This window comes from Varroa jacobsoni, unplaced genomic scaffold, assembly GCF_002532875.2.
Source record: "Varroa jacobsoni isolate VJ856 unplaced genomic scaffold, vjacob_1.0 scaffold_517, whole genome shotgun sequence".
Taxonomy (NCBI): Eukaryota; Metazoa; Arthropoda; class Arachnida; order Mesostigmata; family Varroidae; genus Varroa; species Varroa jacobsoni.
Genome location: NW_019213419.1, coordinates 96,080 through 112,153, shown reverse-complemented (window position 1 = coordinate 112,153; position 16,074 = coordinate 96,080). Strand labels below are relative to the sequence as shown.

Genomic DNA, 16,074 nt, shown 5'->3' with positions numbered 1-16,074 from the left:
GCGTTGGATCGAATTGTATCGCACTTATACTCATTCTTGGACAGATAGCAATGATCTTTATTATTCATTCGTAGAGGTTCGTTGAAATGGTCGTATCTAATTATACGCTTGGCGTTGTTAAAAACATGTCACATACGGTAAACTCAAGCTCTCCTAAACCTGTATTTGCCCGGAGACTCAGACGTCAGAATTGATTAGCCTCATGGCAGCAAAACCACGAGAAATGGCAGTCTGGCAATATGTTTCGCGTTTTACGTTGAGTATTGCCGTTAGGCGTTTCATCACACGCGTGGCTCCAACGCAAAACAAAGCGTGTCCACGCTTGGCTCGAACCTAGAATACCACGTGTTCTTCATTATGTTTAGCAGAGAAACGTTACTCACTACGCCATCACCGCAAGAAGAGACTCAAACTAATGAGAACAAACAGAGCAATACAATTTGGTGATTCATTACATAGAATCGTAAACACCAATTATTGCATCCTGCTTGCAGGAAAAATGGTAAAAAACATACATTTTACTACAATGATAGCGATTATCGTCCATCAGGCCTACTTCATTGAAAAAAGAAGACAGTTGAAAGTTCAGTTAACCCTTGTCGAATGTTTAAGCTGATATATATATAAGGACTGTGGTTCATATTTGTATCAATGGGAAGCACGTGCATTGTCATGACGATGTTTAGATATGAGGTAGCACACTTTTATCTAGAACTATCCCCATGGCGTTTGGGGAATTGCACGTGTCTCATTTACATAAATAGCTATTTTGGTATTCTACAGAAGTAACCGTTGTTGTGAACGACGGGAAGATAAGCGTGGTGGAGCATGCAACTCTATAGAATGGTTGCATAAAATGGTCTTTCACATCTCCGTATCTGTATCGTTCGAAAAAGGAATTAGCTCGTTTTGGCACGCAAGTTTCTTGCCTGTCTTTGCAGGATAATATTTCACATGTAAATACTTGTACGATATAAAAACGCCAATCAGCTTATTTAAAAAGTTTGGATTCAGGGTAGCAAAAATAATATCTTATGTATTGGTAATTTAATTATTAATGATTATGTGTATTATTATGAATTGGTTATTTAATTATCGAAATATCCTATTTAGCTCAGGTGCCATAGCTTTTGCAGTGTTGTTCCCTAAATGCCTGTGAAGACGCGCTTGCTTTTGAGAGCTTCGTCGACATCTTCATCAAAGTCAAAAGCAATCATCAGTAGTGCAGCACCTCGTTTTGCTACGTTAAGCAATTAGTTTATTTCCCCTCTGGGGTGTGAATTTGTGTGTCTTCGACATCCTGTTTTAAGATGCAGTGATCCGCTGTGCGAAAGCTGTGTTATCTATAAATAGCGTGGTAAATGTAAAAGTGGAACTTTTGTCGAGATTTTGCAATCCCCCTGGACAGTGGCTGCAGCAATTTCAGTGAATGCGGTCGTTATCTTCTAAGCGACATGTTTCTACGCTGTGGAGTTCGCCATAAGTGAAACGTTGGTGTACCGAAGGTGTACGACCATTCTGCCACTGTGGTCACCAAGGTACTCTGAAGCAACGGCGTATAAAATAGCCATAGGGTAAACGTTCTTCCAACCTAACGTCAAGGAACTAGATGTGCCTGGTTTATACGTACAGACAGTCCGCGTTGTAAGCATAGAGCTTGCTGGTGATTCATTTAGAATCTACCTGAGCTCAGAAAGTAGCAAGAAGCTTCCTAAATGTTTTGGTGCCTATATCGGTTTCTGTTGCCCCGAATGGTCTACACAAACACTGCCCAATTTCCGAGTCTGACGATGTGGAAAGTACGTTTAATGGGTGCCTTATCCGAACCAAGTGAATCAACAAGACTCGAGTGCATGGAAAGCAAAACTAGTACGCTTACCAACAACAAAACGGTTTAATGGGCATTGTTTGAAAAATAAAAAGTGTACAGTAAAAGTCTGGAGACAGCGATTTCTGAGCTCGCGCATCGACAAAACGTTGCGTCAATGTAGCGTACAAAGGTTGTATTTTCTGATTTGCACGTAGAACGTGCGACAGTGTGACGTAGTAATACATGAATTTGCTACTAAATGAGCTTCATTTCACAAACCGCATTTTTCGATTCTGGTTAACACAAATTAAAGTATTTAGTGTAATGTGTTAATTAAATTAGATATGTACTTTTTCTAATAATCGAAAATTATAAAATATGTTAAAATATTATAGGTTATATTTGAATGTTTTGACGTGTTTACTGCTGGTTTTATGTGCGATGTCCTAATAGTGAGATCGAAACAATAGCACAATTACCTGTTTGATATAATGCAACGATATAAATAGAGGTTTTGTTGCAAAGAGCGATCAGGGTAGTTCTCCTAAGATTCCTCATGATTTTGTGGATGACGCTGAAACAATAACTCTTTTTTGTGTGCTTTTACTTCTGGTAATAAATTATAAGTTAAATTAGATCGTACATGATTTAATCATGCCAGAAACTTTGTCAAAAGAGAAATATTCTAATAGGACGACAAAAACAACGGCGGAAAAGCCACTGCTGTTCCCAGCCCAAAAGACAGTTTATACAGTAAATTGAATATATCTATTATATTCAAATGACAAAACGTAGAGGAAAGTAGATAGATTTATTTTAGTAAATCTTTACATTTCAGGGTTAAATATTTTCATGAGTGATTTGGTGATCACGTTATATTTATCTATTATGGATGTGTTATGACTCCACACAATGTTGATCCTTCTTGCGAACGATCCAATCTTGCGGATTTGCAGTACCTGATAGGACCTTTGAATGTGTTTGGAATTGAATCTTTTTAACGAGCCCCCAGTTTCAATTTTTTATGGGTAATGATCCCAGATCTTAACAGCTCATTCCAAAGAAGACTGTCATAGAAATCTATATAACAACTTTTGCCTCTCGACACCTTTTTACCATTTTGTATTATATGTGCTTAGTTTTTGTTCGCTTTACCATTATGCGGTGGTTCACGACACTTCTGTTCTAGTCGGGGCCTTAAAAACGTTAGTTTTGTATTCGCGGGGCCGGATTGGATCAATATGATGTGAAAGGGCACTACGTCCAATGGTATCAGGCGAATGTGCTCGTTCGCGTCTTGTTGTAGTGCTTTTTTCTGTGCTAGTTTTAATGGCCTTGGTTGTTTCATCGAGACCGCTTCGTTGTCCGCGATTGTTTGGTTGTCCGTATATAAGCGCTTCTTCGTTTTCTTACGAGCAACACGTGAGGTTTTGACGTTCCATAGGGTTCGTGGAGTTAAACTAATCGTACATACAAAAGCAACAATTCTCATCTATCTGATTTGATTAGATATAGTTACGCGTATTTATTGACGCCTGATCAAGCTTTGAAAGACGTTTTGGATTACATGAAAGATTGTTGATCATCAACATGCGAGAGGTGCGAATTACTACAGTTTTTTTCTATGTAAATGTACGTACGGAAACTGACTATGGTGTTTTGGTTGAAGTTAAAAGTGAACAAAGATCATTATGATTTGTTACAAGGCTACTATTTAGCATCGGACATGCCCCCTAGTGAAGGTTCTGAACTATTTCGTCAGTCTAATTGAAATGCGACGACGGAAAACCAAAGACCACAACGGTTCAAGTTGCTTAGACAAGTATTTAGGGTAAAACATTCAGATGAAATAGATGGTTTAAACTTACCTCGAAAATAAATTAAGCCTTGATTTAAACTTGGTTAATTTGTAGTGGTTCAATTGTTCTTGTAGCCAGTTGTTCCAAATCCAGTCATGCTACCTCCTGTCTTAGTAAATTTGCAAGTTTAAAGCGTTATTGCAGCCCATTTCGGCGTATCTCACTTTTTATTTAGATTCCGCTCCGTATTGTATTCGCCGCATTGTAGGGCTATTATCTCACTGCAAAGTTGTATTCCACAGTGAAATGCAATAGTATTTATTTTTTTTTAGTTCCTGTGATAGTTTGGAATCCTTTAATAAATTAGTTAGCCTTGATACCTATTTCAATTTACGTCAGTTCACAAAAGACTCATTTTTTATTGTATTTGGGTTACAATTCGGTAACACGTTACATGTGAAGTACCGGTTTTGGTTGACAGAGTCGTTAAACTCCAATCTTTGTTTTCGTAAAAAGCTTCCTTAATTTCTCCACGCTGGTCTTCAATATTCCAAGCTCCGTTTTTGAAACGTTTGCACTATTCGCGTACTATGCTTTCGCTTAAATCCTTCTTGCCTAATGCCATCACCAGTCTTCGATAAACTTCTGCAGTGCTATGGCCTTTGAGAAACAAAAACGTCACTACTAAAAGAAATTCTGTCTTTTGAATACATTTTTTTTGGTTTTCCCCCGCAGACTTCTAGGGAGCCGGAATATTTACTAGCCACACTCCGTCTGCTAGCTGCCTATAGACCAGAAGTTAATCGATTTTTAAAGTACGATAAACTTGCTTGGAAAAGCCTCGTTAGATAGCACATCGTTACCTTTTTTTACATCCTAGCTTCGTAATTATATGTGTTGTTTTTTTGTTTCATTGAGTAAAATCTAAACACTAAAGAATGACATAGAATTAAGCTATTTCCAATTAAATTGCCACTTTTCTAGATTAGAAGAATGATTCAAACAGTAAGAGAAAACCAATTACTCGCCAACAACGTAGTCTGTTTTTTAAATTATTCGTAAAGACGATTTGATAGGGTATGAAGTAAGGTCTTATTACTTTCACTCTTTTCGATCTAAATTCACGGGTTGTGTTTTCCGGACTTTCCAAAAGCGCGGAATTGCCGATACAAATAAACTGACCCATTTTTTAGCCGGGTAGCCACTCGTGTGATGAAAGTGAACTTGGAATTATTTGCAAAAAATACGGAGATTCAAGGATCTGAGCTGAATTTGATTTAGAGTGATAGTTTTAATTATCACACGTTGTATTAGTGCAGGCAAGTTCGTTATATTAACCGCAAACTAATCTTTTCCGGGCAAACGATAGCTGGTTTCGCATAGTTTAAAAACATATTTTTTTTACCATCAGTCTGTCAGTGAAGTATCAATGCTAGTTCTATTCTAGAAAAAATTCTATAAAAAGCTAGTGTGTAATATTTTAAATACAGTCCATTGTGATGAAAGCATTAGTGAGTATTTTCTTTTGATCGTTTTTCTGCGTTTCGATTTTGCTCATCGTTAATTTTGACTTTGTTTTTCTTATCGAAGGGAAAAACAACCGTATATGTAAAACGTAGTTAGGTTAATACTAGCTGGATATATTTTTTGCAACTTTTAGCAATATCTATCGAATATCTTTCATCGTGTATTTATATGTTCGACGCAAACAAATATTCAGTACTCGTTTGAAGAGCTTACGGTACATACCTGTCAAGTTCTCAGCAAAACGTTATTGACCAAAGTAACCGTGTATTTAGGCAGTTCTAGACATTCGTACATAATACCTGCGTTTGTACAGTATGGTGATTGATGGAAACACTTTATACAGGTAGAGAGAAACAAATTTTAGGTACAGATTTTGAGTAATATGCGATGTAGGAAGCGCCCTAATAGTTTACTGTCGCCATATCTATGCTTTGTGAAATTCAGCAGCTTTTTAGATGTACGGTGTATGTGATAATACTTGACCGTGGCATCTATTCTCTGCTCAGTTGAGCACAATTGGTTGTCTTCATGTCGAACTGCTTAGTCATTTTAAAATCTCTCTGTAAATCTATATTGCAAATTACATCCCACTATTATCTTAAAACGCCTAGTTCGAGGCTGAGTGCAATAATGTTGAGAAATGTGGTCTTCCTCAGGCAGGCACCAGCTAGCAGAGAATATCTGATTTGCTCTCTACTGAGCGATGAAGAACGAAAATGAACATAAGAAAAAAAGACGACGCGAGTCGGATGACGATAATACAAAGCTGGAGGGACGGACGGCCGCAGGGCCTTCGGTGTCGCCGAAAAAATCCAAGACCGAAGAGCCTCAGGTTAAGCGTGCAGAGGATGGTAGTCCGGATGAAAAAAAGGTCAGAGCAGAATCTTTCAATGCCCGTCAAGAAAATAATAAAGCTGTATTTTCATTTCTGTTTTTACTAACTGGAAGAGGAAAGTTAATTGTATTTTGGAGAATAAGCCTGCCACGTTAACTGCATTATCACTCTACTTATCTTTTTTTTTGTCTTCTGGTTATTGAGTTTTAGTTTTTGCTAAATGTGCCGCTACGTATTATTGATAGTATTTTTTACCTTAATAGCACATTTATTAATATTTGCCCATTACATTTCATGCTAACTGTTGCAAAATACAGGTAAATACAGCCATTAAGCCAGTATCAATAAATGCGAAGCAAGCACTCGATAATATTGACCCCTAAAAATGTGTAACATCAATTGCAAACACCGAACACTATGCTAGACAATGAAAAACTAATAGTACGAATTTAAATAATAACACTAGCGCTATTCCAACCAAGTAGATCATGAATTCTGGGAACGATAAGGATTTCAAATTAGATTTATTAAAGAAGTACTGAATTGAATGAATAGAAGTGGCATAACAAACATTAGTTCAGCCCGCAGCTAAAAATTAATGGCTGCAAATTACTATCGACATTTTCGAATGTTGCTTTTTGTAGAGAGACCGAGCGCGAAACTTTTACTATGCCATTTTCAAGTACAGGCTGATCATTTCTTGCTTGTGCGTTTATGTTAACTTCATCTAGTTCAAAAAAGAAGGTCCTTTTCAGAAATGCAGATGCCTTCAAAAGCGCTCGCTGTAGCTTAATCAATAGGCGCTTGGTTTTCAGATACCGTCGCCTCTTTGGTCTATGAAAATCTAGATGTTCTTCTTCACATATATATGTGCCATCTTAACCATAACTGAGTTCCATGGGATGTAATGTCATTGTAGGATGTTGAAGAATGCCTTCAAAGTGCTCAAAAGGACAAGAATGAGGACAAAGATTTGAAATGTGCTTCTCAAGATCGTCATCAGGAACAACCAGTAACAAGTGATCAGCCGCAACGTAAGAGAAAAAGGCGCGTACGAGTGAAAAAGGTTCGCGAGGATCTCAAACAACAGATGGAGTTCTACTTTTGTGACGCTAATTTAAGGTTTCGTATGCACATGATCACTGATATTAAAAGTCTATGCGAAAACCGCAACTATCATCATATGCAAATGAGTGAACGTAAATAATCATTAAAAATAACATATTTAATATGAAACCATGTTCTCGAAGAAATGTACATTTTCTTAACCAATACATCGAGTTTTCGTAGGTAGCTTAAAATGTATTAGATTTGAATCCTGCTAGTTCCATAATAGCTAAGAATTAAAGGTCCAGTATCTTCGATGGTTTTCAGGAAAGACCGCTTCATGACAGAGCTGGTCTCCAAAGCTAAGGATGGGTGTAAGTTTAATTTGAATATAGAAAAAATTATTATGCATAGACATAGGTAAACGATTTAACGTTCAATGAAAAAGAGTAGAGTGCATACGATACTCATTATTCTCGTGAATGACGTAGAACATAGTCAAAGTTACTATAGCTAGTTACTGCCGATCGGAAATTTTTATTATATTTGTTATTATTATTATATTATTTTTTTCCGACTTTTTGCTAAATATTTTATTACGGCCTACGCAAGGCGATTATATCCAGATTCGTTCAGCTTATTAATATCGTGTGCTACGTAAAACCTGCCACTTACCTGAACCTGGAAGGATAAGGGTATCTATCTACCTTAACATTCTGTTTTCTATGGTATGTCTCTTGAAATGATAGACGATACATAGAAAAAGCTGTGTGAAAAAATTTGAACGAGGATTTGATTAAATCTTGACTTTTTGATGACTGCGTGATATGTCTTATCATTTCAGGGGTGGAAGTGTCGACATTTCTGAAGTTCAACAAGATAAAAACACTTCTGGAGGAGAAAGGACTAGAAATCGGAGAAGTAATCAAAGCAGTTAATGGATCGGAACTACTCGAGGTACTAAAATCTTTACTTTTATGTTGTTCTATAAAACGACGCGACTCTTACAAGGGAGCCGTGGTATTGTTGTATACGGTATGTGGAATAAACTGGTATCGCGTATTTACAGGCTGCACTTTAACAAAAACGAATGTTTGGATAAATTTTTTTATATAAGCCGCCAAAATCATTTCTCACGAATGCGCTTATTCAGTATGTTGTCGCTTGCTTCTAAGGTGGCCTTGACGTCCAAAACTGTCGTAAGTGATTTTAAGAACTTTCTTCAATAAATTCACCAATAACATTTTATTATTAACCCTGAAGAGGGCAGTATTTATGTGTGCAATACGCCATATAGAAAAAACTATAGCAAATCTCAATTGTCAGAAGTCAGAAAATGCAAAAAAGCGCAAAGCTCTAGGGAATATTTATCTGAATGGCTCTCTTTTCGAGAGATTTTCATTGAAATTCCTAACTCATTATTACTTTATTATGTTATTTTCTTAAATTCCCGAGTCTTTTCAGACTAATTCGTCCGGATCCGTTAACACATAAAAATGTTTCTGAGATTTTTTGAAAACTGCTCATAATGTGTATGCCTCAAACATGAACCTCCTGCAATGTCGTGATGAGTTTGCGGTGTTATTTTAAGGAGTTGCTTGCTTCTATTGTATTATTAAAGATAGCAAGTCAAATGTCCCATCTTATGCCTACCGTCCTGTACAGTGGGTACCTGAAAAATCTCTCGATGTCTTAACTGCTAATTAAGGAATATGTTACTTGATATGACAAAGTTACGGTGACAACTTGTCATAATTCTGACAAACACATAAGTTGGTATGATTCCATGTTCACAGGTATCCGATGATTTCAAGAGCATACGGCGTGACTTCGTTACGCACCCTATCAAGACAAAGAGTCAGCAAATGGTCAATGATTGCACGATTTACGTTCAGGTAAGATCTGCAGTTGACTGATCCAATAAATAGCTATTTTCATTGATTTGAAAAAGCAATGATCTCGAAGACTCAGCGTAGCTCTTCGTCTTGAAATAGTGGAGCGGTCGAAGGAAACTTACGGCTTGGTCTGTTGTTGCGGTGTAGTAAGTCGCCTGAACTATTGAGTGACAACTGTACCCTGTGTAGCGGGTCAACACTGTCAAACAGCATGTAAAGGCAATCGGTACGTGACTAAAATTGTAATAGCGTTAAATTTTGCGTTAAAGCAGGATGCTGCTTTAGACATCGCAAATTTCATTTATTAACAAGTAAGTTGGACTCAGTTATCTAATGTGGTTCACGCAGTCGTTGATTTTGTGTACGGTGAATAGAAGTGTAGGCAACTTGCATTTATTTAAAGTTAGGGGATACATCTCGACTAATAAATTTTCAATTTACAACTCTGTTTACCTTTTATAAGCTCTTTCCTTTAGTCGTTATTTGAACAAAGTATGTAGAATCATTATTTTGAATATTAACTTTGATTTGTTGACAAAAATGACGGATATCTTTCAGTCATTATGCACCAGAGTTAAAAGAACTTACAAGTCGTTCAACTTTGCTAATAGAGGCATTGTTGGACGAAATTAAACTATAGAACAACAAAAAAAAAGAGTTAAATAAATTTTTAGGGGTATTCAAGAACAGAAAACTAGATAAAACATTTATATATGTCTCATATGCACTCGGGAGGAGCGTTAACGCCAAATTATTGTTGTCGCCTGTATGTAGGGTCTTCCGCAGATAGCATCTGTCGACTGGCTTCGAGAAGTGTTCTCCGAATTCGGTTACGTTGAGTATGTGTCATTACCCCGTGCACCAAATGGTCGTCACAAAGGATTTGGATTTGTGGAGTTTGCCGAGGTGATAGGAGCGGAAAATGCCTGCAAATTCTACAATCTTCGAGGCGGATGCAGCCCTGGGTCCGAAGCGGAATGCGCAGGTACTAGTGGCAGTAACTGGAGTCACGCTGGTGGTTATGGAGGATCATTCAGCAACAACGTTAACAATAATCACACTAATATGAGTAACAACGGCAACTCACAACACTTAGCTCACAGGGCTAATCTTCAAGTGCTCTCAAAGTAAGTACGTTCTATGATGAGGTTCAATAATAATACGAGTCTTGAAGAACAGTATTGTAAACTCTTTATTTAAAAAAATCAATTGCGGGCTAAAACTACCCTGTCTATGAACCACGTATTTTGAGCCTATCACCGGAGCAGCAAAAGCTCCGATTGAGGACCAAGTGCTTACTTTACGCTCATAAAATCTTGCTTTCAAGAAGACAAACACTAAAACGGGCTTCTCTTATTCGAATACAACTCATTTATAATCTAACAGAAAGGAGTGGCTCCGCTATAAGAACAAATACCTGAAGCTGAAAAAGCAAAGCGCAAAAAATGCAAAAAGGTATCTAGGCATTGGGAAAAATCATCATAGTTTGCTCTCGGCTGATGCTCATAGCGGCCCGGCTGACGAAGCAGTTCACGAGCCGCATCAGGAGCGCCGAAGCAATTCTGAAGGCAAACGAAGTGGAGACCAGGACGGTCCACACGTTAGTAAGAGAGCAAGGACAGTAGACGAGAGCGACAAGAATTCTGAGGATGACGCTAGGAGAACAGTAAATGGTGACCTAGCTAAACAACCAATCGCTCGGAAAGCGGTTGCGAAGCTGCATCTGCAATCGACAGAAGTCGAAGGGGCGCTCGGGACGGTCAACCGGCGCGTCAAAGGGTGTATCGTAAAGATAAAAGCAAACAAAGGACTTCTCAAAGCTGATAAGGTTTGTCTTACTTGACAAGGAGTAGTTACAAATCTTAGTGATGGAAGAAGATAAACAATAAACAGTGGATATACTGCTTTCACATTATATACAAGAGCTGCTTCTTATTAAGATGCAACATTACCCAGTAGTTCTAGGAAGTATGATATATATATATACGTATTACCTTGAATGCTCATGTAACTGAGGAAAGAAAATAACCACGTTTTCCGTTTTGATTGTGTTTTCACGTGCTGCGATAGGCCTTGATGCGCGTATTACCCGGTGTCGCCTATGTGGACATGATCGAAAACGACCCAGTCGCCTTTATCCGTTTTAATAGTCCCGAGGAGGCAGTGGCTTTTAGCATATCGTACGGCAATCAACAGAGCTGCAAAGATGGCAAAACAGCCGACCAGCCCGGATCAACGGCTGCTGAGAAGGATGCAATTCAAAATTTCACTATCGCGCAATGCACGGTCCTCGACGGACAGGAAGAGGAAAGTTACTGGCAAACAGTTGAAATGATGCAACAACGAAAGAAGCGATCAAACCGAACAAAAACTAAAGATGGCGCCAACGTGAACAGTTCTGAGAAGGATGCACCTCGTAAGAATAATCGACGACCGCGAGGTCGGCAGAGATTGAATGAGAAGTATAAAAAGTATATTAATCAGGCCGAGAGAAAAATTGAAATTCGAATGAACAAGCGAATTGTATTTGATAACTAGGTACACCTTATAGATATGGACAGAGATATAGAAAATAGATAGCATGCGTTTACAATCTGTTGAGCTTGCTAGGTTTGTTTGATAGGTGAATAGATGGCGCGAGTCGTTTTTTGTTTTCCCTACAGCATTTAGAATGGACGAAGTTGATAAAATACATCGAGAGCTATCCCTTTTTTATTAGAACGTTACGCTTCTAACCTTTGAACTCTGATTCGATTCGCTGGAAGAAATGTTGATTGGCAATCGATTATAATAAATTTTTGCAAAGTGGGCTACAGTTTACAGTAGTGGTGATGCTCGTGGTGTTGCTACTGCTGCAAAGAAGCCCAGTTCGAAAATATTAACGGAACAGTATCTCTAGCAGAATGTTGCAGAGACAGACAAGCAAAATACTGCTGACTCTGCTTTCGTCTTCGTTTAATTCAGTTTGTTTTCTTACTTTGTACACAGAGAGATAGGAAGTATTATGCAGTGTACTGTTTCTTGTAAATCCATTACCTATCGTCGCCTCTAGGTACTGCGCAAACCCGTATGTCGTTATAGTTAAGAATTAAATTGCATACATTTAATACCGTATATTGCAGGAACGTCAGTCTACTTATGGAATCGAATATTATTATGTGCATTTGCTATACATGTATTGTCGTGACTATTAAAGTTACGTCTAGTTAATTTTGGATATGATTTTTGGAACATCCGTGTTGATGAAATACACGTCTATTTTTTCTTATTTGGCTAGTTGTAGAGGGCCTAACAAAAAAATTGTTCCCTTGCCATGGAAATTTCTCCTGACTTTTGCTTGAGCCAGATTTGATGGCCGATACAAGATCGACTCCCCAGTGCACGTAGATAGGAAAGTTGCGCTTTTGTAGATGTCTTTTGACTTCAAATAGATTTCTCACCCAACATGGATTGTACAGTCAATTGAACATTGATGTATACATGTATAATAAATAGTAAAAATTATCGTTATTTGCTTCCATACTCGTTTGTGTTTTCAATACACTCTAAATCTTTGTTCACATGCTTACATTTTTTCCGACTTTTCAGGCTGATAGGGATAACATTTCGATGAAAGTCGGCGGAGATAAGATTTATATAGGCTTAATAAAAAACTGTCTCGTTATTAAAGTAACATTCTATTTTTAGCTTTCCATATCTATTAAAGATCGCAAAGATTGAAAATGGTAGTACTTGGACGCAAAAGTGTCTAAAAACCTGAAGTCGCACCTCTGGATTGGCTTTTCAGTTTTGCGGTAATGGTTTTTTGTGCATTCCGCTTTGAAGTGTATCGATTATCGATTATCACCACGCGGAGTAAGGTCCCTAAATTGTCAGTTCTCTAGCTACTCGACCGTTACTGAACCGTTTGCTAGGAAGTGAAAGAAATACGATCTAATCGTACATACAAACTTTCATTGCGGGAAACCAATTGGTATGCCTCTTGAACCTTCTGTGTCTAAAATAAAAATATTAATGTTTTGAGGTAATACGCCAACAGATCTTGTAAACATGTGTATCTATACAAAAGATTAGGTACGTATACTGTTGTAATTATTTTTGCTGCTTTAATTGCGCTTTAAATTGTGATTTAAGTTTGCTAATACTGGCCAGTGACAGGAGCCTCTAACTAAACTACAATCAACGTTGGCGCTACGTTTCGGTACATATAATAATGAAACTTTACGGCTTATGAGTCTGCATACAAATGATATCTCCATCTGCTAATTGACTGAGGGCTAAGCAAATTATTATTGCAACGATGCTATTCGCTATACACGTCAAGTTAAAAGTTTGACCAAATAAATACGATTCATATTCTATATAACTATGTTGCCTTGTGAACAAACAAGAACAGAGTCACAGATAAATGTGAATCTCTGCTATTGTATGCAGGTTCGCAGAATGTGGCCGCTGGACAGAAGCTTCTGATACGAGAAGCTTACGGCAATCGCTGCATTGAACATCGATCTGTTGCTGTTATTGTTGGGATCCAACGCTAAACGAGATTTTAGCTTCTAGGAAACAGCTTTTGAATATCTGAATAAGACGTGCTTAACGCCTTGAGCCGCCACTAAACTGAATAGGATCCCTTATTGAATAAACTGTGATTTAGTAAAACCTGGTAAACGTGAACATGCGTGAGCGGTTTGCATCAAGTAAGTGTTAGCAGAATCGTCGAGAAGAGTTAAACGATTTTTCTAGCAGCAGTATACAGTTCGACTTTATCTAAACAAAATGTTTATGCACATGTGTATGCAGAGGAAGCACATTTTTAAAAAGATTGTTTTTTTTTTTTTGTCCACTAACGGTGTGTCTTCGTTGACTAAGAAGTAATATACTTTGGGTTTTTAGTAGGGTTTAATATAAGTAGGGAGATTTTGTTTGATGACTGTGTATGAATTACAATAAAGGATAACATACATTCACCAATGAAACGATAGTAGGATCATTCACATTGAGGTTGAAATATTAGACCCAACCTCAGTAAATCGAAGAAGCATGTGCTTTGCTTCACGACTGCGTCTGGCAGATTTAATGAATCTATACTCGTATTGATTGTGTGTATATGGCGACGCGCATGTGCGCCAGTTTTCCACATAGGACATTTTCCGAGCCTTGACTATATGATTATGTAATCGGCCTTTCTATGCATTGTAGACATTTACTTGGCGTAGCTTTAGTTTACAGACTAGAGTTAAGTAGTGACAGCTGAATATCTGCGAGGACAGTCATAGTTTTTTTTTAAAGAATATTAAGTAGAAGTTGGTCAACATAATGATAAAACTATTGGTTGTTATTAAGCATTTGCGTAACAACGGAGACAACACATACGGTGGGGAAAGGATCTTTTGACAGTACTAGAAAAGTTTTTACTGTAACTGTAAAAGAGATTTTGCGGAAAAACCGCTGTAAAGCTGGCTCCTTAGATTATAAATAGGTAAATGTGGATACACTCATGTGGTATATTATCAAAATATGTACGAATCTGTAGTTAACAAAATGCATATCGTATATGTAACCTATTGGGCTTCAAACGAGCTATCTTTGGTTTCTCCAAAGTCAGAGTTCGCCTGTGCAAGTTTTTCAGCCGAACTCGCACTATTCGATAAAGGAATTGATAATAAAAGAAGATTTCGTATCTCACTTCTCTAAAAACGCAAAAATAGTAATTTGAAATGGTTTCAGAAGTTTTGTATTTATATCTAAGGCGAGCCAAAATGTTTTATATTTAATAAATACAGTAAAATAAAGAGTACACAGCTCGGAAAACCTCGACAATACTCAGTGACGTTGCAAAACCAGATTTCCGTTAGGGGAGCGTGTCTAGCTTTGTATCATTCCTATATAATACATCTAATATACTACGTTCAAATTATGAGTATTGCAGTGAAATGCCCCACGTACAAACCTAGCCTTACTTAGAAATATCACATCACATCGCTTATTGCTTCTTATTACATATATATTCGATTATAGAAGCCTTGCTTACATCTCGAGGTGCGCATCATTTAACGTATCAATAAAGAAATGGCCAATATTCACCATACAGCTTTCATAGTATAATATCATAAAATACCCAAAATGGTTCACTCCTCGATACGTTGTACCATCTTTTATTATAGAAAAGAACCTAGGCATGTACTAAGATGCTTGGCGTCAAAGATACGTCATTAACAAAAGGATCCGCAAGGATGAGTTATCTATCGATTGTCTGGGTTTGCGCTTCTTTATTTTTCCTATTTCTATCTATAATCTAATAATAAGTAATCTAAACATCGCAAATACTTTTCGGACGGACAATAAAAGAATCTATCTATTTCCATCCAATTCCAAAAGACCGATAGCCGAAGAGGTCGGTTTACATCAACCAAAAACGAACGTCATACCAACGAAACAGACCAAAAAAGGTCTCATGGGCGATCCTTCCTTTATATCTTTTCTGCAGCAATGTCAACAGCTACGTCGCATTTAACAGGGCGACCAATCATTCTACACTTACTATTGCGACTATGACATCCGCCTTAATCAGGGCGACGGACACGACAAAAGAGAAGATATGCTTGTCTCGAGTGCGACAGGGTATCGCAATGGTCGGGCGAGACGCCAAGCAGCCTTTCACCTGTAGTAGGTCATTCCTAATAGAAGTCCATTGAAGGAGACCTGCACGATATTTTCAGCTAATATTTGCCATTTCGCCACGAACCATTTTAGCCAGCTTTTTCGCAACGTTTGTGTGCGGCAAACTGATAGATGTATTATTATACACCTTACCTGATTCTTTAAATTTTGAAATTCGACCACATTTAGCATTTGATCGAACCGTCCATGAATACGAACCCCAACAGCCGCACTCCTACGCCGCTAATCTCCAAATCGCTTCGCTCAATGTTTCTATTCTGAGTGCCCAGTCGCATTGTTCAGGCGTTCCAGACCACTGAGTTGTATATTTCAAGTTGTCCTACGATAGTTAAAGTTAACGCAACTCATGCAAATAATGTACTCTACTACTTTTCGTTTGAAGTATTCGCACTTCACGGCCTTATGCTTTGCGTTTCGCAAGACATTAACAGTTTTCGTCACATTTGATGTAATTGAGATTCCGCCTTTAAACGATATATA

General features: G+C 37.8%; 1 protein-coding gene and 1 long non-coding RNA gene across 8 annotated transcripts; one reads left to right on the top strand and one right to left on the bottom strand.

Moving 5' to 3' along the window:
* The first annotated feature begins 1,376 nt into the window (after positions 1-1,376).
* On the top strand, positions 1,377-12,435 carry Larp7 (La related protein 7). 3 transcript variants are annotated; one of them, XM_022834295.2, is made up of 9 exons: positions 1,377-2,000; positions 5,793-6,007; positions 6,891-7,093; positions 7,346-7,392; positions 7,863-7,975; positions 8,815-8,913; positions 9,688-10,040; positions 10,300-10,741; positions 10,984-12,435. In XM_022834295.2, exons 2-9 carry the CDS (start codon positions 5,840-5,842, stop codon positions 11,449-11,451), a joined length of 1,893 nt encoding a protein of 630 aa, XP_022690030.1. In that variant the 5' UTR covers positions 1,377-2,000; positions 5,793-5,839; the 3' UTR covers positions 11,452-12,435. The 3 variants fall into 3 exon arrangements, with proteins under 3 accessions (XP_022690030.1, XP_086824687.1, XP_086824686.1); XM_086968561.1 differs by lacking the exon at positions 1,377-2,000 and adding an exon at positions 4,808-4,932 and having other exon boundaries at positions 5,797-6,007; positions 10,423-10,741; XM_086968560.1 differs by lacking the exon at positions 1,377-2,000 and adding an exon at positions 4,809-4,932 and having other exon boundaries at positions 5,797-6,007.
* Positions 2,603-4,724, bottom strand: LOC111261071 (uncharacterized). 5 transcript variants are annotated; one of them, XR_002680757.2, is made up of 3 exons: positions 4,634-4,724; positions 3,679-4,269; positions 2,603-3,270 (listed from the first exon to the last, which is right to left on the bottom strand). It is a non-coding gene; the product is annotated as an uncharacterized LOC111261071 (long non-coding RNA). The 5 variants fall into 5 exon arrangements; XR_002680758.2 differs by lacking the exon at positions 4,634-4,724 and adding an exon at positions 4,473-4,623; XR_002680759.2 differs by lacking the exon at positions 4,634-4,724 and having other exon boundaries at positions 3,679-3,890; positions 4,064-4,437.
* Positions 12,436-16,074: the final 3,639 nt, after the last annotated feature.

What these genes read in the sequence shown, in the direction of transcription:
- Larp7 (XM_022834295.2), top strand. Translation starts at nt 5,840, where the DNA reads ATGAAGAACGAAAATGAACATAAGAAAAAAAGACGACGCGAGTCGGAT. An exon ending in GTAGTCCGGATGAAAAAAAG is followed by an intron (nt 6,008 to 6,890) that starts GTCAGAGCAGAA and finishes ATGTCATTGTAG; the next exon opens with GATGTTGAAGAATGCCTTCA. An exon ending in GACTTCTCAAAGCTGATAAG is followed by an intron (nt 10,742 to 10,983) that starts GTTTGTCTTACT and finishes GTGCTGCGATAG; the next exon opens with GCCTTGATGCGCGTATTACC.